Here is a 27,920-nt window from a genome sequence, read left to right on the forward strand (position 1 = left end):
ATGGAAATGGATTAAGTGAAGTAAGCCAGGCCCAAAGAAACATACATTCCATGGTTTCCCTTAGTTGCAATAATTAGTCAATGTCTGAGACAAGCAGAAAAGGTCAGAGAAGATGATGTTAAGCAAAATGAACCCCAAAATAGGGACACAAGTGATTTTTTCTTTCTTGCTATGGTTTCTAACATATTTATAAGGTACCATATGACTTTTTTTTTGTTACTTTGTATGTCCCTCCCCCACTGTATAACCCGTTTTCACTGTATTTGATGTTGGTATAACTTGGGGAGGGGAAGGGAAAAAGCAAATTGTTTAAATAGAGATACAGGTTGACCCATTGCAAAAATGAGATATACAAGATGCTATATTGAAAAATGAACTTTACAATTTAGGCGGGGAGGGGGTGCTGTAGTTGAGAAGGTAGAAGGGAAGGGATGTTAGGGGAAAAACAAAGGAGGAGGCAACAATGCTTGATAAGAAATGTACTCATTACCTTTCTCATGTAACTGCAATCCCTCTGCACAGTATTTTCACAAGAAACACTTATTTAAAAAAAAGAAATGGAAGGACAAAGGATAAACAAATGCAGCAATATTACTCATTATACACTAAGTTGAAAATGAACTATTCAACTTGTGGGTGGAGATGGGGGTAAATTTGGGGAAGAGCAAGGGAAGGGATGACATTGTCTGAAAAGAAGTGTGCTCATTACCTGACTTATGGAACTATAACTCTTTTGTACATCACCTTTATGATAACAATTTAAAAAGGAAAGAAAAAATTAAAAGAAATTTTAAAAAAGAGTGGAAATGGAGTCAGGTGCCGGCGGCTCACACCTGTAATCCTAGCTACTCAGGAGGCTGAGATCTGAGGATCACAGTTTAAAACCAACCCAGGCAGTAAAGTCCAGGAGACTCTTATCTCCGATAAACTACCAGAAAACCGGAAGTGGTGCTGTGGTAGAGTGGTAGGCTTGAGCTAAAGAGCTGAGGAACAGCACCAGAGTTCAAGCCCCACGACTGACCAAAAAAGAAAAAAAAAAAAAACAAACCAGAAATGGTGCACAGCAGAATGGCTGCCTCTTAATCTCCCCTCTTCCGGGTGTTGGAGTGCTGCTGTAGAATTCCAGAACTCTCCCTTCTAGGTTCTTAACAGAGCTGCCTTGCCCTGCTTGAGTCTCAGATCTATTTCTTCAACAGTAAGTGTATGCTTCACAACTTTGTAAGTAGAATTATAATTAGCTAATATTTCTACTCCTCAACATTTTATTCATCTTCAAGATTGGATGTGTCATTCTCCTTGTGTTTGGGATGAATGTGAAGAGAATGTAGTACTGCCTAGTGTAAATGAGCTTAGACTTTTGAGTCAGGCATTGTATTCATTTCCTAGCTCTGCTATTCTAAGTATCCCAAGTTAGGTGGCTTAAATGAAGAAAAACTTGTTTTCTCTGCATTCTGAAGGCAGGAAGCATGAAATGAAGGTGTTGGAAAGGCCATGCTCCCTCTTTGTCCCCTTAGGGTGCTATTCCCAGCCTCATGATCCTTCTGCTAACATTTCAAACCAGAGAACCAAGTGCTAAGCCAAATGAAGAAAGCCAAGAAATGCTCACACACACACACACACACACACACACACACACACACACACACACACACACACACACACACACACACACACACACACACACACACACACACACACACACACACACACACACACACACACACACCATGGAGATCCTCAATAGCTCAGCAGCTGGTGGTTCCCTGCCCCTCTAGAAGTAGAGGCAATGGTTGAGGGAATTGGAAAGAAGGATTATTTGATTATCTGTATAAGAAATGTCCTGTTGCTTTTAACAGCTTCGCAAACTTTTTTAAACCTATATTTTTCTACTGTACACGTTGATTTATCCTATCAAAAGAAAGGTGTGCTGTTGAGGTTGAATCCAGGGTCTTTTGTAATCATTCTATCCCTTGAGCCACATCCCTGACCTAGGGGAGAAAAAAGGCATTTTTTAAAAAAAAAACACAACTATTATTATGTAGTTATGTAAAGAGCGTACAATTCTGTAACTCAGGTTATGAGTGCAAGGCATCTTGATTAATGTTATCCCGTCCTTCCTTCTCCCCCAGTTTTCCTTCTCATCCCTACCCTCAAGGTACATTGAATATACTGACTGCATTTGCTTTCCCTTCCTCCTTCCATTCATGTTCCCCTCTCATTACCCTCCACCCTAGGAGATATTTTTAAAAAGATTGGGCGCCATTTTTTATTTTTTAATAAGATTTTTATTGTGAAAATACTGTATAGAGGGGTTACAGTTACATGAGAAAGGTAATGAGTACATTTCTTATCAAGCATTGTTGCCTCCTCTTTTGTTTTTCCCCTTCCATCCTTTCCCTGCCAACTCCACAACTATACTCCCCCCACTTAAATTGTATAGTTCATTTTTCAACGTAGTATCTTGTACATCTCATTGTTACAGTGGTCAACCTGTATCCCTATTTAAACATTTTGTTTTTTTCCTTCCCTTCCCCAAATTATACCAATATCAGATACAGTGAAAACAGAGCTTATACCGTGTGGGAGGAACATACAAAGCAACAAAAAAATCATAAGGTACCTTATTAGAAACAATAGCAAGAAAGAAAAAAACTACTTGTGTCTCTATCCTGGGGTTCATTTTGCTTCATCTTATCTGGCCATATGTACATAGCTTTTGACCTTTTCTACTTGTCCCAGACATATACTAGTTATTGCAAATAAGGGAAACCATGGGACCTATGTTTCTCTGGGCCTGGCTTACTTCACTTAATATAATTTTTTCCAAGTCTTTCCATTTCCAAACAAATAGGGTGAAGCCATTCCTTTTGATGGCTTTTCTGTATGCCAACAATGAGAAGAGCACGGCTGAAATCACGAAAGCAACTGCTTTTGTAATAGCCCCACAAAAAATAAAATACCTAGGAATTAACTAAAGAAGTGAAGGACCTCACCATGAAAACTTTAAAAACCTGAAAAAGAAAATCAAAGTAGGACTTAGAAAGTGGAAAAACTTCCCATGCTCCTGGATTGGGAGGATCAACATCGTGAAAATGGCAATACTTCCCAAGGCTATCTACAAATTCAATGTGATACCTATCAATATTCCAACCTCTTTCTTCAAGGAAATAGAAGAGGCAATCTATAAAAGACCCCAAATAGCAAAAACAATCCTTAACAGAAAGAACAGTGCTGAAGAAATATCAATACCAAATTTCAAACTCTACTACAAAGCCATAGTAAATAAAACAGCTTGGTACTGGCACAAGAAGAGACCTCAGGACCAATGGAATAGAATTGAAAACCCAGAAATGAACCCACAGACTTATAGCCATCTAATCTGTGATAAGGGAGCTAAAAAATAGAATGGAAGAAAGATAGCTTCTTCAGTAAATGGTGCTGACAAAATTGGTTAATCATCTATAAAGAACTAAAGCTAGATCCTTAAATATCACCTTGTACCAGAATCAACTCCAAATGGATCAAAGACCTCAGAGTCAAAGCAGACACCCTGAAAACATTACAGGATGGAATAGGAGAAACCCTAGGTCTCCTTGGCACAGGCAGAAATTTTCTTAATAGAGACCCAAAAACACAACAAATCAAAGAAAGGTTGGACAAATGGGGTTGCATGAAGCTGCAGATCTTCTGCATGGTAAAGGACATAGCTAACAAGATCAATAGAAAGCCCATGGATTGGGAGAAGATCTTCACTAGCCATACAATAGACAAGGGTCTCATATCTAAAAAATACTTGGAACTCAAAAAATTAAATCCCTCAACAACACATCCTCAAAGAAACAACTGCTTGATAAACAAGTGGGCTAAAGCCTTAAAGAGAAACTTCTCTGAAGAGGAAATAAGAATGGTCAATAGACACATGAAGAAATGCTCCATCTCTCTGGCCATAAAAGAAATGCAAATCAAAACAATATTGAGATTCCACTTCACCCCAGTTAGAATGGCTAGAATCAAGAACTCTAATAACAACAAATGCTGGGGGGGATGTGGACAGAAGGGAACCCTGCATTGATGGTGGGAGTGTAAATTTGTTCAACCACTTTGGAAAGCAGTATGGAGGTTCCTCAAAAGACTCCACATAGAGCTCCCTATGAACGAGCAATCCCACTTTTAGGCATTTACCCAAGTGACCACAAACAAGACCATACTAAAGCTACCAGCACAACTATGTTTATTGCAGCATTATTTACCATAGTTAAGATATGGAACCAACCTCGATGCCCCTCAGTAGATGAATGGATCAAGAAAATGTGAGATTATATATATACATATATACATATATACATATATATACCTGCCAACAATTCATCATAATGAATAAATCAAGCCCATATCACCATGAAACTTTAAAATACTTAATATAAACCCATGATACTGCATGATTCTGGAGAAGAAAATGTCATATACAAAGGACCAGGCATCTAAATAGCTTTAGACTTTCAAACAACAATAACAAAACTAGAAACAAAGGTGTGTAATACTGCCAATTTTTAAAGGAAAATATCATAGTAGTAATACTCAGCAACTACCAGTTGTTTGTGAGAAGAATTAAAAATAATTGACATGATATTTCCAAGGTTTTATCTCCCATATAAACTTTTGTTCAAAGATATGGTAAGATTGCTTTCTAAAATAAGGAGGTAAATCCTGGAATCTGTCATCAGGGCAGTGATAGAGGAAATCCCAGAAAGACAGTGGTGTGGCCCTCGGCTGAACAGCTGGAACTGGAGTAGCTCAAAGGATTCTGGAAGAGACATTTGCAGGAAAAGGACAATGTTTCTGATGCCTCTGAATGAGATGAAGGGATTTACAACTAGAAACAAAGAGTTCAGGACTGAATTAGGTTAAAAAGATACATATAACTAAGCACATGTGTCAACAAGACAATTATTAACCCCAGGGAAAATGAAAATGATACAAGAAGAGAACAATCAACAAACTAATCAGAGTGAATAACCTGACACAGCTGAGTGGATCAAATGGTAAATATGAAATGGGCTCTAATGGTAATTAGCATGCAAAACCAAGTACATTGGAGAGATGGGAATGCACTGGGATTAAAACCTGAACAGCAAGGAAGTGCACTAATCCTCATTTGCCATCTTGAAATCTAGTAATTCATGTCTAAAATGGAAAAGAAAGTACATTAATTCATACTATATAAAGACATGACAACACCAGGATGCTTTTTGCAACCTCTCTCTCTCTCTGTCTCTCTCTGTCTCTCTCTCTCTGTCTCTCTCTCTCTCTCTCTCTCTCTGTCTCTGTCTCTCTCTCTCTCTCTCTCTCTCTCTCTCTCTCTCTCTCTTTCTTTCTTTCTTTGGTTTGTATGTGCTGTTAATAGGGTTTGAACTCAGAGCCTGGAGGGTGTCTGTCCCTTAGCTTTTTACTCAAAGCTAGTGCTCTACTACTTAAGTCAAAGCTTCACTTCTAGAACTTTTTTGGTTAATTAAGAGTTTTACCAACATTCTTGTCTAGACTAGCTTTGAACCATGATCCTCAGACCTCAACCTCCTGAGTAGCTAAAATTATAGGTGTGAACCACATGTACTCAGCTATTTTATGCTTTTTTAAAATAAAATATTTTAATGATATATAGTATATTTAATAATATATAGTATATGTTTTAGTAATATATAGTAAAACTATATATATAATGATATAGATAATTGAGATAAAAGTAAAGATGTTTAAAAGATGAAAATAGATTAAAAATAAAAATTATAGTTATCTTAAGGTGGTTTTATTTTATTTCTTTCTGATTTTCTGTATTTTTAATCCCAAGGTAATATTAGGGATTTTTATTTATAAAAATTACCCTCAATGTAAACAAGGTTTTAGAAGCTGAGAAAGACTAGATGAATTTCTTAATGACACAATTGTTGGTTCTAGGATTCTGGTACAAAAACTTCATTAACTCAAATCACTTTTATCTTTCATCAAATCATTCTATTTTTATTTAAAAATTCAAGAAACAAAACAGTTTGTTTTCAAGCATTGTGCTCCATGTCTGCAATCCCGGATAAGAGGGAGATCAAAGTTGAAGTATTGTGGCCTGGGGTGAGCAAAAATATGATCCTATTTGAAAATTATCTAATGCAAGAAGGTCCAGGAGTATGTATTAAGTGGTAAAGCACTTGCCTAGTAAGCATGAGGACTTGAGTTCAAATGTCAGCACTACAAACAAACAAAAACAAGTCATAACTCACCATTCCCATAGATACACATACACATGAACACTTGCATGTATTTGTTTGTTTCTTTGTCTCTCTCTATATATTGATTTACACTTATATGCCTCAGAAAGCTGAGAATGTGGATTCCAAAAATTCATATGCTATAGCAAAATTAAAATAAAAAAACCGAGGAAAGGTATTTAATGATTGCAATTTTGTTTTGGATTGTGGAGTGAGTTGGTTTACAGAGATCCATGAATCATCCTTGTCCTTGGCGGGTATAAACTCCTGAGAATATGGTTGGTCTCACAGTCCTGGGTTCTGTGCTCTGTCAGTGTGACAGACAGCCAGGTGTTGGTGGATGTCTGCTGACTTGCCTTGCTAGCAAAGCTGGGACTCTGCGGGCCTGGCTTCCCCGTGATTATCTGTAAGTGAGCCTTTCTTCATATTTGGCCCCATTGGGGAGCTCAGCACCAGAGCTAGAACATTCATCTAATTTAATAAAACTGTGAAATTGATCTGAGGAATTGTTTTGTCTTAACAGTGACTGGGTTTTGTTGCTGATTTCATCTCTGTTTGGCAGACTGTAATTTCATGTTAATCCCTTCCCATTGTCATAGTGAGATACGTATACTCCTGCTGTTGATTGTCCTTCAGTTGCTGTAGATTTTCCTCTTTATCTTCACCCAGTAGACTCGTGGTTGTGGACTAAATGGAGTAGAAAATGGCCGCTATAAATGCTTCTGAGCTCAAAGAATGAGTAAGTCAATCTTGGAGATTTAAGATGGAAATCTAATGCCTCCAGAGAAATCTGAAGTTGTAATTGTAGAATAACTTTCAAATGGAGATTTTATCAACTATCTCCTTCAGAAGTATTGAAGTAGTAGGTATTGATAAGATGTTTCTTAGGGGGTTTATACTGGAAATAGTCGCATGTTAAGAAATCATCTTGAGGCAATACATCATTTTTCTTCCCCAAAGCCATGTGAATTCCATGAAGCCTTGCTAGTGGCACTTCATTTCCTCCTGTTTTAATTATTATGCATCACTGTATTATGTAGCTGCCATGTGGCCAAAATGGTTCCAGTGTCTGCCTTCCTGTTCTTGGCCCTGTTTGTCCCATGTGAAGTTGAAACATCATTTAGCCTAATATTTTATCTCTTTTTAAATTAATTAATTAATTTTTTATTGTGAAAATACTGTACAGAGGGGTTACAATTACATGGGCAAGATAATGAGTACATTTCTTATCAAGCATTGTAGCCTCCTCCTTTGTTTCTCCTTCCCATCCCTTCCCATCCTCCCCCTGCTAGCCTAATATTTTAGAAAGGAGGGAAGTATTCTGGGCTGCCCCCAAGGTTGACTTATTACCAGTTAATAATGTTAATAATACTACCAAAGGCATAATAATAAGAAAAATAATACACAGTTTTTGAGCTTCCAGCTCAATAAATACTTGATAAGCACCATGTTGATAACCTCGCAATAATCTTGGGGACTATACTATATTAGGTGAAAATCTTACAGAGGAGTAAATTGAAACTGAAAAATGTTAAATCATTTACTTGAAGTTTACAACTAGTAAGTAGTACAACCAATTTGGAGCCACACAAAATAGGGTTCAAATTCAAGGTCCAACCCTGGTGAGATTTCACTTTTCTGATTCTACATAACTCATGTATAAAATACTAGAGTTGTTTTTATGACTTGATGATTGTTGGCAAGAATTACATAAGATGATGTACATGAAGGTGTCTGCACTGCATACCTATGCATGTATATACTTACTTGACATTGATCATAATCTTGAACCATGATCTGAGATGTGAGGCAGTGTAAACAATAGAGATACATTATTAATCATTGTAGATTGGCATAATTATTATTTTTTTTGGTCATGGAGCTTGAACTCTGAGACTGGGCACTATCCCTCAGCTCTTCAGCTCAATGCTAAAGTTCTTGAGCCAAAGCATCACGGTTTTCTGGTGGTTTATTGGAGATAAGAGTCTCCTGGATTTTCCTGCCTAGGCTGGCTTTGAACTGTGATCTTCAGATCTTAGCCTCCTAAATAGGATTATAGGAGTGAGCCACCAGTGCCTGGTGATTATTAATTATTTTAAGACTCAAAGGGACAGGACAACAAGGAAGGGGAGGTTTATGGCAATTAATATAATTGGCACATACCTATTAAAGATACTTCACTTTATGCTAGGTTCTATGTTACTTCTTGTGTGCATGTCCTTGCTTGACTTTGCCTTGGCCATCTGATGAACTCTTACCCAATTTGCAAGGCCCAGATAAAATGAAACCCCTCCTTGAAGCTTTGAATTTTAAAGTAGGGATTTCTTCTACCTTAGAAGAATTTATGTGATTTTGATGGTTGAATATATTTGGGAATCACTTTAGGATCATTCCTGTGGCTCTTAAGATAAATATATATTTTTTCAATCATTTATGTATATACTTAATCTCTTTCCTTGGAAAATTATCTGTAAGATACAATAATGTCTAGGCTTTTAATTCATCCCAAAATCCCATGCATTAGGAATTTAATACCTAGTTTTATATGCTGATATGCCTCTGGTGCCTATATTATACTTCTACACATCTAAGGCCATAGTTAATGATCATAATTCATGATCACATTCGTGTCTATTAGTATTTACAGGTATAGGCATGGTTTAGGCATTTCCATGTATATTATCTTATCCAATCCTTGTCAAAATAGCAGAAGTGCTCTTTGAAGATGATGCCTTTGGGAGTAATTGGGAGTAGATAAGGTCATTCGCATGGGGCCTTCTTCTTAGGAGTGGTGGCTTTTAAGCAGAGGGAGGTTTGAGTTGACATACTTGCTCTCTTTTGCCATGTGATTCCTTTTTGAAGTCCTCACCACTGCTAGCACTGTGCTCCTATACTTCCAAGACTTTGAACCATGAGCTAAATAAACCTTCCTTCTCCCCATCTGACTCCCCCTCTTCTTCTTCCTTTCTCTCCCCCTCCTCCTCATGGTGTGAGGGATACTAGGGCCTAAACTCAGGGCCTTGGCCTCTTGTTTAGCTCTTTAGTTCACAGCTGACACTCTACCATTTGAGCCATAGCTCTACTTCTGTTTTTTGTTGTTGCAGATTTTTCAGGTAGTTAATTGGAGATGAGAATCTCATGGACTTTCCTGCCCGGGCTGGCTTCAAACCACCATCCTCTGGTCTCAACTTCCTGAATAGCTAGGATTATAGGTATGAGTCACCAGCCTCTGACAAATTTTCATTCTTTATAAATTACCTACCTGCCTCAGGTAGTTTGTTTTAGCCAAAAGAAACAAACTAAGAGATTAACTGGGGAATAATAGCAAGAGAATTATAGGGAAAAAAATGAGAGTTTTTCAACATTTCGCTGAGGGTTTTTTTTAAAAATATCATTAAGTAGTTGTACAAACGGGTTTTTACAGTGCCTCTTGATCAATGTCTTCCCATTCATCATTCTCCCCCATCTCTTCACCCATCCCATCAAGTTTCCCATGTTCAGTAATCCTGTTCTCTAGTATACTTGGCTGTATTCTCATGGATGAGGCTGGCTTTCTCTGTTCTATCTTCTCATTGTACTCTGATCTTTACCCAGTAGTGCTGCTTGCATGGCTTTGAACTTGAATCTGTTTTACTTTTTCAAGTAAAACAAAAAAGGAAGAATTGTTATAAGGATTTGAAGATAACTGAAGCATAATCCAAATAAGCCCTAGATGGAACCTGAACCAGACACTTCAGTGCCATGAGTATTTGCTTCTTATCTCATGAGTCTACTTTATTTCCTCTGCTAACTTTATCTTTTGGCCTGTTGGTCTCCTTTTTCTAAGCTCAGCAAATGGTTTTCACATTCCAGAAGCTTTGCAGCACAGGAAGAATCATGCATTTTCAGATCAAATAATCCAATGTAAGGATGCAGATTGGAATGGCTTGAGTCACACTCTCACTTCCAGACCCAAGCGTCTGGTGAGAGTGTAGAATATGGTAGGTGGTTGGTAGAACTTGGGTCATGAGTCAGGGTCCATGAAAGCCCCTGCTAATAATATGAACATTGTTAGCTCTGTACAGCCTGTCTTGCTTGTGCAAAAGAAAGGAGATCACCTGTGTGGAATGGGATGCAGAGGGCAGGTATGGCATTCACCTAAATAGGACTTTACCACTCTGCCATGGGCTGCAGTATATTTGGGTAATAGTAACATTTCATTAGAGTTGAGGAAAAATTGGAATATTTAAGTGACATGCTTAAAATAATGTAGGATGCCTTGTGTGTGCGTATGCATGTGTATGTGTGTGTGTGTGTGTGTGTGTGTGTGTGTGTGTGTGTGTTGGTAGTGGGGCTTGAACTCAGGCTGGGCCTGGCACTGTCCCTGAGCTTTTGTGCTTAAAGCTGGTGCTCTTCCACTTGATCCATAGCTCTACTACTGGCTTTTTGGTGGCTCATTGGAGATAAGAGTCTCATGAACTTTCTTGCCCAGGGCAATTTTAGATCTCAGCCTTGTGAGGAGTTAGGTGTGAGCCCCAGCATCTGGCTAAGATTGGATGTCTTTGAGTTTTGGATATTAGTAATGAGTCTTTTGTCCTCTTAGACTCGAGGCCCTGTGTAGGCCGGTGACCACTCTTGATCGCTAGGCCTACCACCATGCCTGGCTATTATTGTAACTGTGGGATGTCAGTGAATGCAGGCTGAGTATAATAAGCAATGTCTGAAAGTACCTGTGCTATACTTACGGTCCTATGCTATTTTGGGAAAAGGAAATCAAGGACTTTGGCATGGAGAGCAGATGTGGGACTTCTGGTCAGCTGAGTAGATACAATTTTCATGTTGAATGACTTCACCTTTAGAGAGGCACAGTCCTAAGCAGTGTCATATTTAAGCAGCAGAGTCACATAACAAATTATCACAGAAAAGACAGGCGAAACCTGATTCATCCTCTCCCTCCCCATCTCTGCTCTAGGGAATTTATCTTTTTTGGTACATTGAAGTTAATCAGAGTGATTGGTTTAATCTGCTAGAAACTAGGGCCTCAAAGCATCTGCATTCAACATTGTACTTTATAAGCCTAAAATTTACTGAAAAGTTATTCACATAACTGAGATATAGAGGTCCTACTTAAAGAGGATAGTCTTCTCAAGTACCCAAAAACATGTACCTCTTAGCAGTCACATTGGCATAAGTCCACACAAGATCTTGGTCAATTATTGTTTTTAGCTTTTATTTTAATCAGTAGTAGAAGGAATTTCTGATGACTTTGGAACTTAGAATTTTTCTATTCTGGGGCTGGAAAGGTGGCTCAGTGGTATAGCGCTTGCCTTGCATGTCTGAGGCCCTGGGTTCGATTCCTCAGCAACACATAAGCAAAAAGAAAAAAGCCGGAAGTGGCGCTATGGCTTGAGTGGTAGAGTGCTAGCCTAGAGCTGAAGAGCTAAGGGACAGCACTCAGGCCCAGAGTTCAGGACCCACAACCGGACCCAAAAAAGAAAAAAGAACTTTTGCTATTCTGTGTGTCCTGGATCAATAATTTATTCTAAGGTATACTGGAGAAATAAATCTTCTTTTTTAATTATTACAATTTTAGTATCATTAAGTATTAATATAGAGGGAGAAAGGGGTTTTATAAAGAAAAATATTTACCACAATAAAAATTCATGGCAACATTTTTTAATTTTTAAATTCAAGATTGTGTTTAACGATCTTTAAATAAAGATCATTATAAAGATCTACAGGGGCAAAAAGCCAAAGATTGATGAATTTGACTATATAAAATATAACACTTCTTCACTATTAAAATGTCCTTAAACCAAAAACTAACTAGATAGCCTGGAAAAAATATTCCTGAAATGTACTAAAGAGAAAATTAATTTACTTAATATTTTAATTGTATCTGAAAAATCAAAAGACTAATGACTCATTAAAATAAGAAATATGATAAAGTTGCAGCCTTTTTCTAAAAAAATATATACATGGATGCAGCTTTACTTGTTATGAAAGACATGTAAGATAAATAAATAATTCAGTTATTCCCACTTGTCAGACCAAGTCCAATTGATGGAATGTTGTGTAATGTTGGCAGGGTATGAGGCAGGAAGTCATTCCTACACATCATTGGAATGGAGGAGATTGAGTTTGTACCCAACGTTGTCATCTTTGGAGAACTACTGATGCTACATGTTGCAGAAGAAATTTGCATGTGTTTTGGATTGCAGTTATATTTCTATTGATTTCATTTAAAAGCCTATCCACAAAAGCCCATGAAGGATTTGAAGTGATATTCCCAGCATTCAAAGAAAATTAAACCATCTTTCAAAACTCATCAGTGAGTGATACATTGGAAGATATAAGAGTTGTTTAAAATAAATAGGCCTACACATGATATCATGAATGGAGACAAAAGAGTTATATGATAATACTAAATCTTAGCAATTAACATATATGTTCTTGCTATAGAAAAAGACATACACATATGCAGAGGAAAAAGCATCTATCAAAAGACATACAAAAACTTGTCAAATAGTTGTTGCTTTATGAAACCAGAAATAAAAATTTGGCATGGAAAGAAGGTCTAATTTTCATAGGACAATTTTACTTAATAATGGCAAACATTGTACTTATGGATGACAGCGTCTCATCTTTGAAGCCACGTGCATGTTAGGCTTAATTAGCTCTGTTTTCCAGCAGGGGCATTGTGAGTTGGAAAGCCTGAGTAACTTGTCCAGGGTCACACAGCTGGTGTCCTTGTTCCTGCATCAATGGAAAGATTTACATAAACAACAAGATGTGCTCTTCTCAATAGATTCCCATATGTTCATGATTTGCTACTTACTAAGGCTGGATTCAATTTTTTTTTTAGGAAACAATAAATATTCTTTCAAGTATTTTTAGTTCAAAACCAGGAATGTGGACTTTCAGCTATACCTTCCAGAATGTTCTGCAAATTCCAGAGTGTTATTCCCAATGCTAAAAAGATTTTTTTTTTCCTTTTTTGACACTGTTTGTCATACAGAATGTTGAGCCTGGGAGATGTAAAGGAACAGAAAAGTAACATTGTTGGATCTCAGAACCAACTCAAGGATTAGGGAAAGAAAAGAGCCTGCTTGACTCCTACAATTCTAAAACAAGAGAGGAAGAAATTCCATGGAATATCCTCTGATTCTGTGGGTGGAAATGGTAGATGCAGAAGAGGAATGGTATTAAGAAAGTGCAGGTATGGCTCAAATGGTAGAGCACCAGCCTTGAGAGTAAAGGTAGAGTGCAAGGTCCTCTGTTCAGGAGATGGTGTGCACGCGTGCACGTGTGCGTGCACGTGCACACACACACACCATCCAGAAAGAATACATTACATTGACTATGCCAGCAGTGGTTAAGAGATTGGGCTGCACGAAATTTTCTGAATAGAGACCCGGAAACACAACAAATCAAAGAAAGGTTGGACAAATGGGATTGCATAAGGTTGCAGAGCTTCTGCAGGGCAAATGACATAGCTAGCAAGATCAATAGAAAGCCCACCGATTGGGAGAAGATCTTTACTAGCCATACAACGGACAAGGGTCTCATATCTAAAATATACTTGGAACTCAAAAAATTAAACCACCCAACAACAAATCCTCAAAGAAACATCTGCCCAATAAATAAGTGGGCGAAAGACTTAAAGAGAAGCTTCTCTGAAGAAGAAAGAAGGATGGCCAATAGACACATGAAGAAATGTTCAACATCCCTAGCCATAAAAGAAATGCAAATCAAAACAACATTGAAATATCACCTCACTCCAGTTAGAACAGCAAAAATCAAGAACTCTAACAACAACAGATGCTGGAGGGGATGTGGACAGAAAGGAACCTTACTTCATTGTGGGAATGTAAACTTGTTCAACCACTTTGGAAAGCAGTATGGAGGTTCCTCAAAAGACTTCACATAGATCTCCCCTATGATCCAGCAATAGCACTTTTGGGCATTTACCCAAATGTTTACAAACAAGACCACACTAAAGCTACCAGCACAACTATGTTTATTGCAGCATTATTTACCATAGCTAAGATATGGAACCAACCCAGAAGCCCCTCAGTAGATGAATGGATCAAGAAAATGTGGTATATATACACAATGGAATTCTATGCCTCCATCAGAAAGAATGACATTTCCCCATTTGTTAGGAAATGGAAAGGCTTGGAAAAAATTATATTAAGTGAAGTAAGCCAGGCCCAAAGAAACATAGGTCCCATGGTTTCCCTTATTTGCAATATCTAGTATAGGTATGAGTCAAGCGGAAAAGGTCAGATAATGTGATGTTAGGAAAATGAACCTTTAAATATGTATTTTAATGTTTTCGTTTCTTTCATGCATGTGTTTCTAATGCATTTATAAGATTATTTCTTTGTTGCTTTGTATGTCCCTCCCCCACAGTGTAACCCCCGCTTTCACTTTATTTGACGTCAGTATAACATGTGGAGGAGATGGGGACAAACAAGTCGTTTAAGGATTCAGGTGGACCTGTTGCAACAAGGAGAATTACAAAATGTCATGTCAAAGCAAGCTTTACAATGTCGGTGTGGGGGGGGGGGGAGGGGGGTATGATTGGGTGGGGGGGAGGGGGGAGGCTGGGAAGGGAGGTGAAGGGTAAACAAAGGAGGAGGCTGCAATGCTTGGTAAGAAATGTATGCATTATCCTGCCAATGTAATTGTAACCCCTCTGTACAGTATGTTCTCAAATAAAATAAAATAAAATTTAAATAAAAAAAAAGCTATGTAGATATGACCATATAAGCTGATGTTAAGTGAAATGAAGCCCAAGAAAAGGAAACATCTCTTCTCTTACTTGCTATTGTTTTACTGTATTTAAATTGAGCTATATGATTTTTTGTGCTTCTTTTGTATGTGCTACCCCCACTGTATAACACCTGTTTTCACTGTATATGATGTTGGTGCCCTGCCTCCTCTACGTATATTTTTCTAATTTGGGCAGAGGAAGGGAAATAACAAATGCCTCAATAAAATACAGGCTTACCCATTGGAAAAAAAAAAAAAGAGATTGGGCTGCAAAGCAGAGAGATAAATCCTATGTGTCTGGAATACTAGTGGATTTCTGCCAGCAAAATAACCCACACATTTCTGAATTAGTCTCTGTCACTCTGATACTGTCTGAGCTTTTGAAGTTTGTAATTAGTCATTCTATTGTTGGATATTTAAGAGGGATTGTCTAGATTGAATAAGAGCTTCTCTTCCTGTCACTTTTAATTGGTCACTGGTTTGTTGACTGGACATACGGGCATACATAAGACAACTTTATATCCTAACATAAAATGTTAGACCCCACATTTTTTTTCTGATACCTGGCATTTAGCAGAACATATTAATTATATTACATGTAATTACATTACATCTTTATCATTTTAATTAAAGCTTAGCTTTTCCTTGTTAAAAGTCAACTCTTGAAAACTTCATGCTTTTTAGATACTATGCTTGATGATTCAATATGTCATGATATTCTATACTAGGCTGCTAATGGGAAAAAAATCAGTGAATTATACTGTATTTGCTCAAAGAAAATCTTGAACTTACAAATAAATCTTGGTCAATGTTTTTATATACTCCCAATAGTAAATAATATACAGCTTAGACTCATAAAGACCCATTTCAGTATGCAACTAAAAAATGACCAGAAATATTTGGTAAGTTATTTTGATCACAACTCAAAGTAATCACTATGATCTATGACTTCATGTGTCTGAGTCAGGAAGGTTTGTAGGTTGCAGGGAGACCAGGAAAAGTATATACATTATATGTCCTCATGGAGAAACTGTACTGTAGTAAATTAAACTCAGAGTTCAAGGAGTTTGGGAAGACTGCCAGTACTTTCTGGGTAATTCTCATCTTATCTAGGGGAAGGGAGTTGGATTACAGATGGGGAAATGGAAATTCTGTTTTGTGTTCTATTTTCAATCTTAAAGTCATATTGTTATATCGAATCCAAATCTGAGTTATTAGAAAAATGCACTTTACATGATTTGAGTAGATTTCACACTAGAAACAATGATTTGAAAATTCAGATCTGGAAGTAATGAGGAAGTCATATTAGAAAAATTTCTGAGCTTCAGAAAACTAAGAAAAACATTCAGTGGTCCATTCCTATCTCTTATTTTCTTTCAGGAGATGCTAAGGCAATTATTGTTAGTATAAAAGACAAAATAAGTCTTTAAATGAGAGGTCTTTCTTGTTTTTTCAATATTTTCAGGATAAGCTTTAAAATATTTGTTTGGGATGTACTTCTCTAAATCATTATTCCAAGACAAGACTCAAAGTCAAACAATTTCTCAAGATCATGAGGGCATAATTACTTCATTTTAGAGCTTCTACCGACTCTGTCCTTCTTAGCATTCAACGGATTTTTAATTTTCCATTTATTGTCATGACTAATTGGTGAGTCTTTTTATTTGTAGAACCTCATGAGACTAAGACTTCATAGAGATGTTTTATTCTTACTCTACTATTATTATCGTCTCTCCATAACTAAGCATTGTGACTAAATAAGTAACAAATGTTCAATAAGCCCTGTGTGTGTATGTAGGAGGGAGGGGAGGGAGAGAGAGGGAAGGAGTGATTAAGTAACAAATGTTTAATAAGTCCTGTGTGTGTGTGTATGAGAGACAGAGAGACAGAAAGACAGAGAGACAGAGACAGAGAGGGAGAGTGTGTGTGTGTGTGTGTGTGTGTGTGTGTGTGTGTGTGTGTGTGTGTGTGTGCGCGCGCGCACGCGCATGTCAGCATTAGGGTTTAAATTCAGGGTATCTCGCTCTTGTTTAGCTTTCTTAAGGCTGATGCCTTACCCCTTGAGTGAGCCACATCTCCAGTCTCTCGATGAGTCATTACAGGATGACTAAATTGTTGGGGTATTTGTGCCTGTGAGGTGTGTGTGCGTGCATGTGTATATTCAGACTTGCTGTCACCTAGCTTTCTCAGTCAAGGCTACTGCTCTATCATTTGAGCCACAGCTCCACTTCTGGCTTTTTGGTAGTTAATTAGAGATTTGAGTCTCAGGGACTTTCCTGCCTAGGCTGGTTTTGAACTGCAATCCTCAGAGGTAATTACGCTACTTATTATACTACTGAGTGGCTAGGATTACCGAAGTGAGCCACGGGAACCTGGCTAAATTGATAAAGTAAGGTAGCTTGGCATGCTGTTTTAAACATGGCCCTGCCATTCAGTCCATTCTTTACTATGGTTGGAGCAGTTCTTTATACTGATGACGTTCTTCTTTTTGTTGTTTTTCCAGTCAACTTTGACCACTTTGAGATTTTGCGAGCCATTGGAAAAGGCAGCTTTGGGAAGGTGAGAATGGGCTAGATTGACCTCTACCAGAGTTATATGGCTCGGGGATCCAAGTCTGTGAAAATGTTCAGCTTATTGAGAAAGTAGGACCCAAGGAAAAATCATTTAAAAATGTTTTTCTAATACACATGTATAAAACTGTCCCCGCAAACTGAGAACAGTGTGTGAAAAAGTAGCTACATAATGAACCCTACACTGTACTTAGAATCATTTCATTCAGCCCAAAGTTACTCTCATTAGAGCTTGAGAGCTTCCTATTACCTTAAAACAAATTCAGATTTCAGAATTATGTTCAAATTTCTCCAATAATATTTGTCACCGTGAGAGTGGGAAAGGAGCTACCTCATTATTTCTATTTCCCCAATTGTACCATGTTTTTATTTTTAAAAACCTACTATGAATAATAGACATTGCATGACTGTTGAACTTATCATGTGCCATATATTAAGAGAAAATGACATTTCCTATCTCATAATCAAACTTGTATTTAATTTATGGTTTGAGTCTCTAAAAGAATTTCAACGTTATAGACACCATATTTGGTATACTCTTATGTCTGGAGTCCCCTCTCATTGCAGCTCATGTCTCTTAGCCACTAAATCAGAATTAAGAGTATTTGTCATTGTTGTTATTGTAAGTGGCCTACTATGGAGACAGATTAAATATTGTCTGTTTAAAAAATCCTAGAACTTATTTATTTATTGTGACAGTCCCGGGGTTTGAACTCAAGGTCGGGGCATCTTTCCTGAGAGTTTTTTGCTCCGAGCTAGTAGTATGTCACTTGAGCCACAGTTTCATTTCTGTCTCTTTGGTGGTTGGATATGAGAAAAGAGTCTCACAGACTTTTCTTTCCCCGTCTGGCTTTGAACCACGACCCTCAGATCTCAGCCTCTTGGTTAGCTAGGATCACAGGCACAGCTACTAGCGCCTGACTTAACATTTTATTTTATTTATTTATTTTTAAGCACAGACAAACTTGTTTAAGAAAGTTGAGGTTCAAGAATTGACCTCGTGCCTGAGGAGAAAAGGACAAAATACAGTGCAAAGTAGGAACTTTAACATCTGAGAATATGCAAGTTATGAGAGACATCTCAGCCATGCTGAAGAGTATTTTGTCTCTCTTAGAGCTACGATCTGTTGTCTCCTTAACCGCTTCCTGGCTTGGGTTTGCCTCCTCAGGTCTGCATTGTACAGAAGAATGACACCAAGAAGATGTATGCCATGAAGTACATGAACAAACAGAAGTGCGTGGAGCGCAATGAAGTGAGGAACGTGTTCAAGGAGCTGCAAATCATGCAAGGGTTGGAACATCCCTTCCTGGTGAATTTGTGGTAAGCAGCTTGGTGAGAGTTCTGTAGGGAAGTGCCCATGTCTTCCTCCTGACCCCCATCACAGCTGTCTGTCTGAGTCCTGATTTGCAACTGGACACAATCCTCCTTGGGATCTCCTTGGATTTTTGCTCTTCTTGATGTCTTTTGATTTTTTTAATGAGACAAAAGCCTTAACTCTTCTTTCCTTATTGTATGCTGGAGACTGAATCTAGGATCTTCTGCGTGCTAATCAAGTGCTCTGCCAAAAGTTTGGTTTGTTATCCAAAATAAGTACTCCTAGGCTCAGTTTTGTCAAGTCCCTTCCTTGTTCTTGAGGCCAATATTCCCTCCCTCCCTCCCTCCTTCCCTCCCTCTCTCCCTCCTCCTTCCCTCCTCCCTCTTTTCCTTCCTTCCTTCCTTCCTTCCTTCCTTCCTTCCTTCCTTCCTTCCTTCCTTCCTTCCTTCCTTCCTTCCTTCCTTTCTTCCGTCTTTCTTTCCTTCTAGTACTTTCCTGCTAGTACTGTGGCTTGAACTCACAGCCAGAGTTCTGTCCTTGAGTACTTTTTCATTCAAGGCTGGCACTTTACCACTTGAGCCACAGCTCCACTTCTAGCTTTTTGGTAGTTCATTAGAGGTAAGAATCTCAAGGACTTTCTTATCTAGGCTGGTTTCAAACCTCAATCCTCAGATCTCAGACACCCAAGTACCTAGGATTTTATTTCTTTGTTTTCATATCGTTTTAAAAATTATCTTTAAGTAGTTTTATTGAGGAGTTTCAATTCAACCTGTCAGTTTATGAGTACAATGCATCTTGATCAATGCCAGCCAATACTTTTTCAAGACTTGTAATTAAGTAAATTGACAAGAAATGGATTCAGATGTCTTATCGCTCACACTTAGTTTTTCTCATGAACTTTGAAACAGGAACTTTGGTGACAAAGGATGATCTCAGTGGTCATCATGAAATTGATCTTTCAATCTTGTACAACTCTTTTCTCCTCAAAATAATTGGTAGTAAAACTGGTTTATTTGCACTGTACTTTGTAAACCGCTATTGATATATGTGACCTGGAAAAAGAATAGGGGCTAACTTTCTCATCCAATCGGCTTGAAAAGAGCTGAAGCTAATTTATGTTCTCTTGCTAAACATTAACTATCTATGATCAGTTCTCAAAACGATTACCACACCCCAAGATTTGGAAAGTGATGAAAAGCTAGCAGTATCTGTTACCTCTGCTTTTCTTGAGGCCTTTTATGTTTCTCTCTCATCTTGCTCTACATTTTATATGCATCCATTATGTTAAGAGCTGGTTCTTAAAGCTAATTCAGCATGACTGTTATTTAAATATGCATACCAAGCAGTTTTTACTTACCAGTAAAGGCAAAGGAAAAAAAGTCTTTATCCAAAGAATGCTAATGGAAAAATAATTGAGATTTCAGTGTATGTTTAGTACAATCTTTCAGAAGAATCAGTGCATAAAACTTGCCTCCATCTGTCTTCAACTAATACAGTTCATTTAATATACAATTTGCTCAAAGCCTATATGCCACCACTGGAAAATAAAATGGCTCTGTGAGACTTGGAAATAGATCTATTGCAATTTGTGCACTACTTAGACAAGGGGAGAGTCTGATTTTGACTCAGCATTTTACAAGAGCTTATTCAAACTGCTGCTATGTAAAAAGAAAAAAAAGTGAAGATCTTCTCCTCACCCTTAGAATGACAAGGTACCGTCACCACAGCCTCCATTTATTCAGAGTTGTATCTTCCTTCTTTAAAAGTTCAGCAGACTCATTGCCTTTTCTAAAAGCTCTAAACTCTTCATAAGGACACACGTGAAATTGTGTCGTTGGTATTTCTGTCATTGCTCCAAAGCCAAAGTAGATTTCGTTGAAACCGTGTGTTTGTAACACATGGATGCACGGTATTTAAAGCTGGGTGGAGTTTAAAGCTTTTTCATTTGAGTATAGGATAGTTTGCTTCAGCAATCTTTCAGATATGGACAATCATATTTATCTAAAAGTTAGGCTGTTAAAACCCACTCCTCTTTATATTTAATATAGAAAAGATTTGCTTATTTTAGGAAGAAAAATGTGTCTAAGTAATTGCTTTTAATGCTATTTTATACTATGAGTAACAAAATATATTTAGAATAAAAATTTGTTATTTGAAAATTTGGTGTCATTTCTGACAATGTTCTGCTGTGCATACATGCTGACCTGGTGATATAAATATGACATAAATATAGATCTAGATCTAGACATATGGATAGGTAGATGACACATAGATTAATAATAGAAAGATAATAGGTAATAAATAGATAATAGGTAGGTAGTTAGATGAATGTTTGTTCTCTGTAGGTGCATATGGTATGTGTGTACACAGCGGTGTCTGTATATAGCATGTATGCATATGGTGTGTATATGGTGCAATTGTACATGGTTCTTTCTTTGTTCTCACTTCTCACACTGAAACTCACAGGGGAGCCCTGACCACCCTGATGCAGATCGAGGAGAGGGAATCAGACCCTTCCCCACACACATACCTACATCCAGTGATTCCAGCAGCAACCTTAGGAACTGGAAACTATTGGGAGAGGACATTCTCTGAAGTACAACAGATACAATTTGTCTTTTGAACTTTGAGACAAAAATCTTTACAAAGCATATATATTCCTTTTAAAAAATGCGTCCTACCTTGACAAGTGTGTACAGTGGTTTTAAGTGAGTCTTCCCACAAGTATTAAGCATCTTGAAATGTTTCTGCAGTTGTGGTTATGAGTCATTTATCATTTTAAGTCACACTGTTAGAGACTAGGGTAAACAAGCACTGGTTAATGAATAAAATGAGATAAGATGCTATGCCTAAGAACCAAGGTCCAAGTCTTCTATTCAGTTTTTCCTTCCTTGCTCTGTGGATGTGAAGCAGTCTAGCCTTCTGAACGTGCCCGTCATGAATGAACCAGTGTGAATGTCCAAAAGACAGATTTGAATAATGCTTGCTTCCAAAGCATCATGAGAAGTTGTGGGCAGGAAATGGGCACGTGGGGTTTGTCTTCAGTTTTCACTACAGCCTATGCTTTTTTTTCCTGCTTGTTTGTTTTGGGTTGTTGTTTTCTATCTTCATTCTGAAAATCAGGCAAAAAAATCTTCTAATATTTTATAATAAATTCTCTAAGTTAGAGTTATGAAGTCTTATATTCTGGGTTAACTGTTAGATTTTTCTTAATATCCCCAAAGCTTTGGAGAGTGATTTTCTTGGAAGCATTGCATAGTTTATAAAACAATGATAATGTGCGACTCTTTCCCATTTTGTGCACTCCATTTACTGGTATGCTTTGAAATCGTTCCCACATTTCTTTGAATAATCCCTTCTCTAAGATCAAAATGTTCCTTTACCTCTGAATGTGTTCAGATAACTTTGGTTTGAAGCTGAGAGGGAAGACAGGTTTTTTCTTCTAAGTGGGATTCAGGTTTGTGTTAAGAAATTTGCACATATAGGCATACATATATACATATAAATGATACTAGAAAACATTTCTACTTATTGCAGCCAATTCAAAAACAGAAAAAATCCATAGAAAAATGAAAATTTGTATTAATGTGTTTGTGTGCTTTCCAGCAGTATTTCTGTCCACATTTAATTTTCTGGCTTTGTTCCTCCATTAGCCCTTTTCATTCTTTTTTTTTTTTTTTTTGGGTCCGGTCATGGGGCCTGAACTCTGGGCCTGGGCACTGTCCCTCAGCTCTTCAGCTCAAGGCTAGCACTCTATCACTTGAGCCACAGCGCCACTTCCAGCTTTTTTCTCTTTTTTTTTTGCTTATGTGGTGCTGAGGAATCGAACCCAGGGCCTCATGCATGCAAGGCAAGCACTGTACCACTGAGCCACCTTCCCAGCCCAGCCCTTTTCATTCTTGTATGCATGGAGTTTGTATAGGTACCTACTTAGCACAAGAAACAAGTTATTATTAAAGGTGATGAATAAAATACAACATGCAGAGTTATATTTGAATTTCAGTCAACACTCAATCATTTTAGCCTACATCCTAAGCATCAGAGAAGTCATATATTAACTGAACATTAGTCACTATACCTTTATTTGTTAAACATGGCAATGCAGGGATTAGACAGAGCTCTGATCTGCCTGGGACTGCCATTGGCTAGGAGAGACTGACATTAATCAAATGGCATTTGAATGTGTGCGCTGTGGAAATGCATGGAGGGATTAAGCAGAAGGCTAGAGAGTGCTGTGAGTATTGCAGGGAGGATGTATGTGCTGAGAAAAGGAGCTCAGTAGGTGAGGTCAAGTGTGTTCAGGGAGGAAGAACATTTAGAAATAAAAATCAGCCTCCATGGATGTGGCCCTGCTCTGGGACAGTCTTCCAATAGAGGCCACATTATCAAGTAAAGGCTGCCAGACAGGGCTGGCATCCAGGAAAAGTAAACAAGACCTTCCTGCTAGTCTCTCCCAGAAAACTATTAACAAAGCCCTGGCAACCCGAGGCTTGAAAACAAATAGGCCCCTCACTCCCAGCACTGCCGGTTCCCCAGGTGGCTTTTGTTAATTGAGATTAAGCCTGCAGCTACACACAACTCCTCAGGGGCTCTTCCTCTTGCCCTGCCCCTGGTATCTGTGAACAAAAACTGTCCACGTGGGCTTAGTAAATTAGCAGGCAAGATCATCTGTTTGCAGGGGGAAGGACTCACATTGCCTCATGAAGACAGTCTTAGACTGAGAACTCAGGTGGCTTTAGGGCCCCTAGGTCATTTTAATATTGTCCCTATAAATGCCATCTTCTTAACTTTGGGTTTTACCTGTAGTAAATCATTCCAGCCAATTTGGTTGGTAGGGATAATTAATCCAGTTTTACACCTGAAGAAATCAAAGCCCTAGTTGGCTACACATTTTCCTTAATGTTATAGAAAATGAAATTGATACAGCCAGGACTCAAGCCTAATCGTTCAGACACCATAGCTTCTCTTTCACACTACAGTGTTCTCTGTGGACAGCTCTGAGACTCCTGTACAGAATATGTAAGGGAGCAGATTTATTTTGACAATTGTTTTTCACATCCCACATGAATATAAATTCCACAAGGCAGATGTATTTGGATATTTCTCTCTGTCTTGGCCGGCATCTTTTACAATGGTGCCTCACATACAACAAGTGCTACCTGTTGAAGAAATGAAAAGTAAGTCAATGGCGGGACCAGGCTTCTGATTCTCTTGACATCATGCAAACATACTCAGACACACTCCCCAAACATCATGTCCACTCCAGCTTCTTTGCCAGGCTCAGAGTCAGGGAAACTGGATTTTTATTTCTGCTTCATCATTTGCTAACCCTACAGATCAGGCCAGTGACACTTGCTTTCTTCATCCACAGCATCAGTCATTATACTTATGTCAGAAGGTAAAAATGTGTATGTAAAGTACCTCACAGAGTGCTTGCTTAATACATGAAAACTTCAAACAAGTAACTGATTGCCCCTTCTCACAATTGGAATGTTCTCTGCTCTCCTCAATGAGAAGATTTTTGTATGTTTGTGTGTGTTGGTTCTGGGGCTTAAAGTCAGGGCCTTGGTGCTGTCCCTGAGCTTTTTTGTTAGAAGTTAGAATTCTACCACTTGAGCCAGAGCTCTACTTCCAGCTTTCTTGGTAGTTAATTGGAGCTAAGAGCCTCACAGTCTTTCCTGCTCAGGCTGACTTTGAACCATAATCTCATATCTCAGGTTCCTGAGTAGCTAGGATTACAGGCCTGAGCCTGGCTGATTTTATTTTTAAAATCTGATCATCCAATCCTGTGTACTGGACCGGCAGTAGTTGTAGGCTGGTTCTACTTAGTTGAAGTCGCAAGACCCTCATATGAGATTTAGCCATCCCAAATTATCCATCCCATCCTTGATATCTGGGGTTAGTGTGGCCAGCTCTTCTGGTACATTCATGTGGGGTATGTTTACTTGGGGTGGAAGAATTCCCACAGTGAAATGAGGCAAGCTTCATGAATCAGCACCTTCCTAGCCTCTGTGTCATATTTTCTGATAGCTCATTGGTCAGAGCAAGCTATGAGGTCAGGCTCAGATTCAAGGTCTGGAAGGAGGGTCTACCTTTGATGAAGAGATTATAAAATGAGTATCCCAAAAGGCCAGAAGAATCACTGCTGCCAGCTTTATAAACAATTTGCTAAAATACTTGATCTATTTTTAAGATATGGACAAAATCATCAAGTATATGGTAGACTGTATAAATACTGTGAGACTTGAGAGCCATATAAGGTTACTAAGTGACTAAAGCATTGTCCAAGGATGAATCTGTCTTTGGGTGTGACCTTGATGAACATGGAGAGGAAGGTAAGATAGTCTCTGAGTTGAACTTGGTAGTGAAAGTTTTACCTGTACCATACACAGTTGATGACTGACTGATGGACAGGAAATGAGCTCAGTATAAAGCAAACATTGACAATGGCTCAGCTATATTAGAATTTTTTAAAAAATTGAAAACTACCAGGAGCTATTAGAAATTAGAGCTAAAAAAGAAATTTGAGCTAAAAAAGAAATTTACCTGAAAGATAAGATTAAGAAAGTAAAGCTGAATGAAGGAGCTGGTGTTAGGAAATTTTGGGATAAAGACAGTTCTGGAAATCTAGGTAGAATAAGCTCTTGAAGCTCTCTGGGGCAGGATGAATCAGCACCAACCAGTTTTTTAACCTTGCATCACCCACAGTCAGGATTCAGAGTCCTGGGAGAGAATCCAATTGGCCTTGCTCAGAAGAGATGTCTGTTCCTTGGCTAAAAGAAAGAGGAAAATAAATAACGACTCCTATCATTGAGGTGAGCAAGTTGGAGGATCCTGTGCCTCCATGAGATAGGGAGACTGAGAAGGAGCAAATTTGTTGTGAAAATCAGACACTCTTTTAGCCCTGTTCATTTCAAATACTCTCTCAGCAATCCAAATAGAGATACTGAATGGAGAAGGAATCTGGGAGTCAAAGAGAAGTCCAGATTCTGAGAAATCCAACAAGACACAGACATGGAAATCATTGGCTCATCCATTCTGTTGAATGAAGGAACACTTTTGGAGAGATGAGATTACCTAGAACAAAACAGCTGATGACTTAAGGCTGCTCAAAGCACTCTGGTTGTTCTCATGGGAGAAGAAGATTCTGGGAAATTAATGCATCAAACTCTCATCACATTTGTTATCAGTCTAGTCATATTCAGTGCAGGTTTCTTGACTTGCTTCCATAGCAATACTTGGATTTACCTATTTATCATACTATCATAATTGCTGTAGTCCTATACTGAATATTCAGTAATATAATTTTTATATTATATTGGCTGTTGTTGGCTCTTTGCAATTTCATATAAATTTAAAAATGTTATTTTTCAATTTGTTTAGGTATCCCTTAATGTCTTCCTTTGGATTATTTTTGTTTTTATTAAGACAAGATCTTACTCTATAGCCAAGACTGGCCTCCAATTCTTAATTTCAGCCTAGGTATATGTCATCATGCCCTTGTTGTCTTCAGTGGGTTTCTTGTTTTGATTATTTTTTCTGCATTGGGAGCTGAACTCAGGGCCTTGCACTCAATACCAGAGCAATGTACCTCTGAGCCATGCCTCTAGCCCCTTTTTACTGATTATTTATTTACTTATTCACTTTGTGGCAGTAGTAGGATTTGAACTGGGGCTTTTCATGCCATTGAGCTTTCTTTTCTATGGCTGGTGCTCTACCACTTGAGTTTCACTTCAGTTCAGTATTTTGATGGATAATTAGAGAGGAAAACTCACAGACTTTTCTCCTTGGGCTGGTTTTGAAATCAAGATTCTCTAGGAATGATCATCCTGAGCTAGGTTTATACCTGTGAGCCATCAGTGCCCGACTGACTACACTGGATATTTTTAAGATAGGGTCTCCAATCTTTCCTGGGCTACAGTCTACCTATTTTTAATGTTCCCATAGTTGCTGGGATGACAGATATATGCAAGGATCTTCTTGAGGAAACAGACAAGCAAATACGTGGTTCACTCTAAGCCTGCTCACATGTTTGAGCATTTATTACTTTTGAAGGGATATGCTAAAATATTATTTACATAATCTCACATAGTTTCAGATAAGTTCCTATGTGGTAGGAATAAGCATTTGTTCCCTCATAAAATGAGTAAGATGATGAATGTCAGATTCCATTTCTTGCTAGAGGCACAAAATCAAAAAGTCACGGCAAATGTGTTTCCCACTTCCCAAATTCTGAGACCCACAATATTCACTTATATTTCATTTTAATGTTACTTAGGTATATATCATTACTTCTACACCTCTAAAACTGAACATTCGACAGCAAAATATATCTACAAAATCGATTTTAAGAATTCTTTTGTGCTGGTGCTAGGGCTTGAACTCAGTCTGGGCATTCTCCTTGAGCTTTTTTGCTCAAGGTTATTGCTCTAACACTTGAACCACAGCTTTACTTTTGGCTGTTGGATGGTTAATTGGTGGTAAGATTCTCATAAACTTTCCTGCCAAGAATGTTAAAACCATGATCCTCAGATTTCAGCCTCCTGAGTAGCTAGGATTACAGGCTTGAGCCACTGGAGTCCAGCTAAAAATGTATGTGTGTATTTGTGTGTGTGTGTGTGTGAATCTGTGTATCTGTGTGTGTGTGTGTGTGTGTGTGTGTGTGTGTGTGTTAACTGGGATTAAATTTAGGTTTTAATTTGATCATATAAAATAATATTTTATGAAATGAACTCCAAGAAATGGAAAGGAGATTTTCTTTTGTTGTAATTTCTGTTTTTTGTTGTACTTTCCCTCTTGTTAGTTTATTTGTCTTTGGAAGTGGGGCACAGAAAAGGAGGGACAAACGGTAAACAAATACAGCAGTGGTACTCAATAGACACTATGTGAAAAATGAACTATACAACTTGTGGGTAGGAACTGGAGGGAAGGGGTGACATGGCTTAAAAAGAAATATATTTATTACCTGATTTATGTTACTATAACAACTCTGCATATCACCTCTACAATAACAATAAAATA

The 27,920-nt window shown here is 38.0% G+C and overlaps 1 protein-coding gene across 2 annotated transcripts in view; it reads left to right on the plus strand.

The window, feature by feature from the left end:
- The window catches only part of Stk32a (serine/threonine kinase 32A), a 123,377-nt gene that overhangs the window by 18,998 nt on the left and 76,459 nt on the right, over positions 1-27,920 (plus strand). The window contains exons 3-4 of one of the 2 annotated variants that reach the window (XM_070036001.1): positions 17,518-17,573; positions 18,753-18,904. In XM_070036001.1, the coding sequence (XP_069892102.1) occupies positions 17,518-17,573; positions 18,753-18,904 (208 nt within the window). The remainder of the gene's footprint in view (positions 1-17,517; positions 17,574-18,752; positions 18,905-27,920) is intronic. The other variant, XM_070036002.1, reaches the window with a different exon arrangement.

The sequence above is a fragment of the Dipodomys merriami genome, unplaced genomic scaffold (assembly GCF_024711535.1).
Source record: "Dipodomys merriami isolate MVZ:Mamm:240054 unplaced genomic scaffold, mDipMer1.0.p SCAF_27, whole genome shotgun sequence".
NCBI lineage: Eukaryota > Metazoa > Chordata > Mammalia > Rodentia > Heteromyidae > Dipodomys > Dipodomys merriami.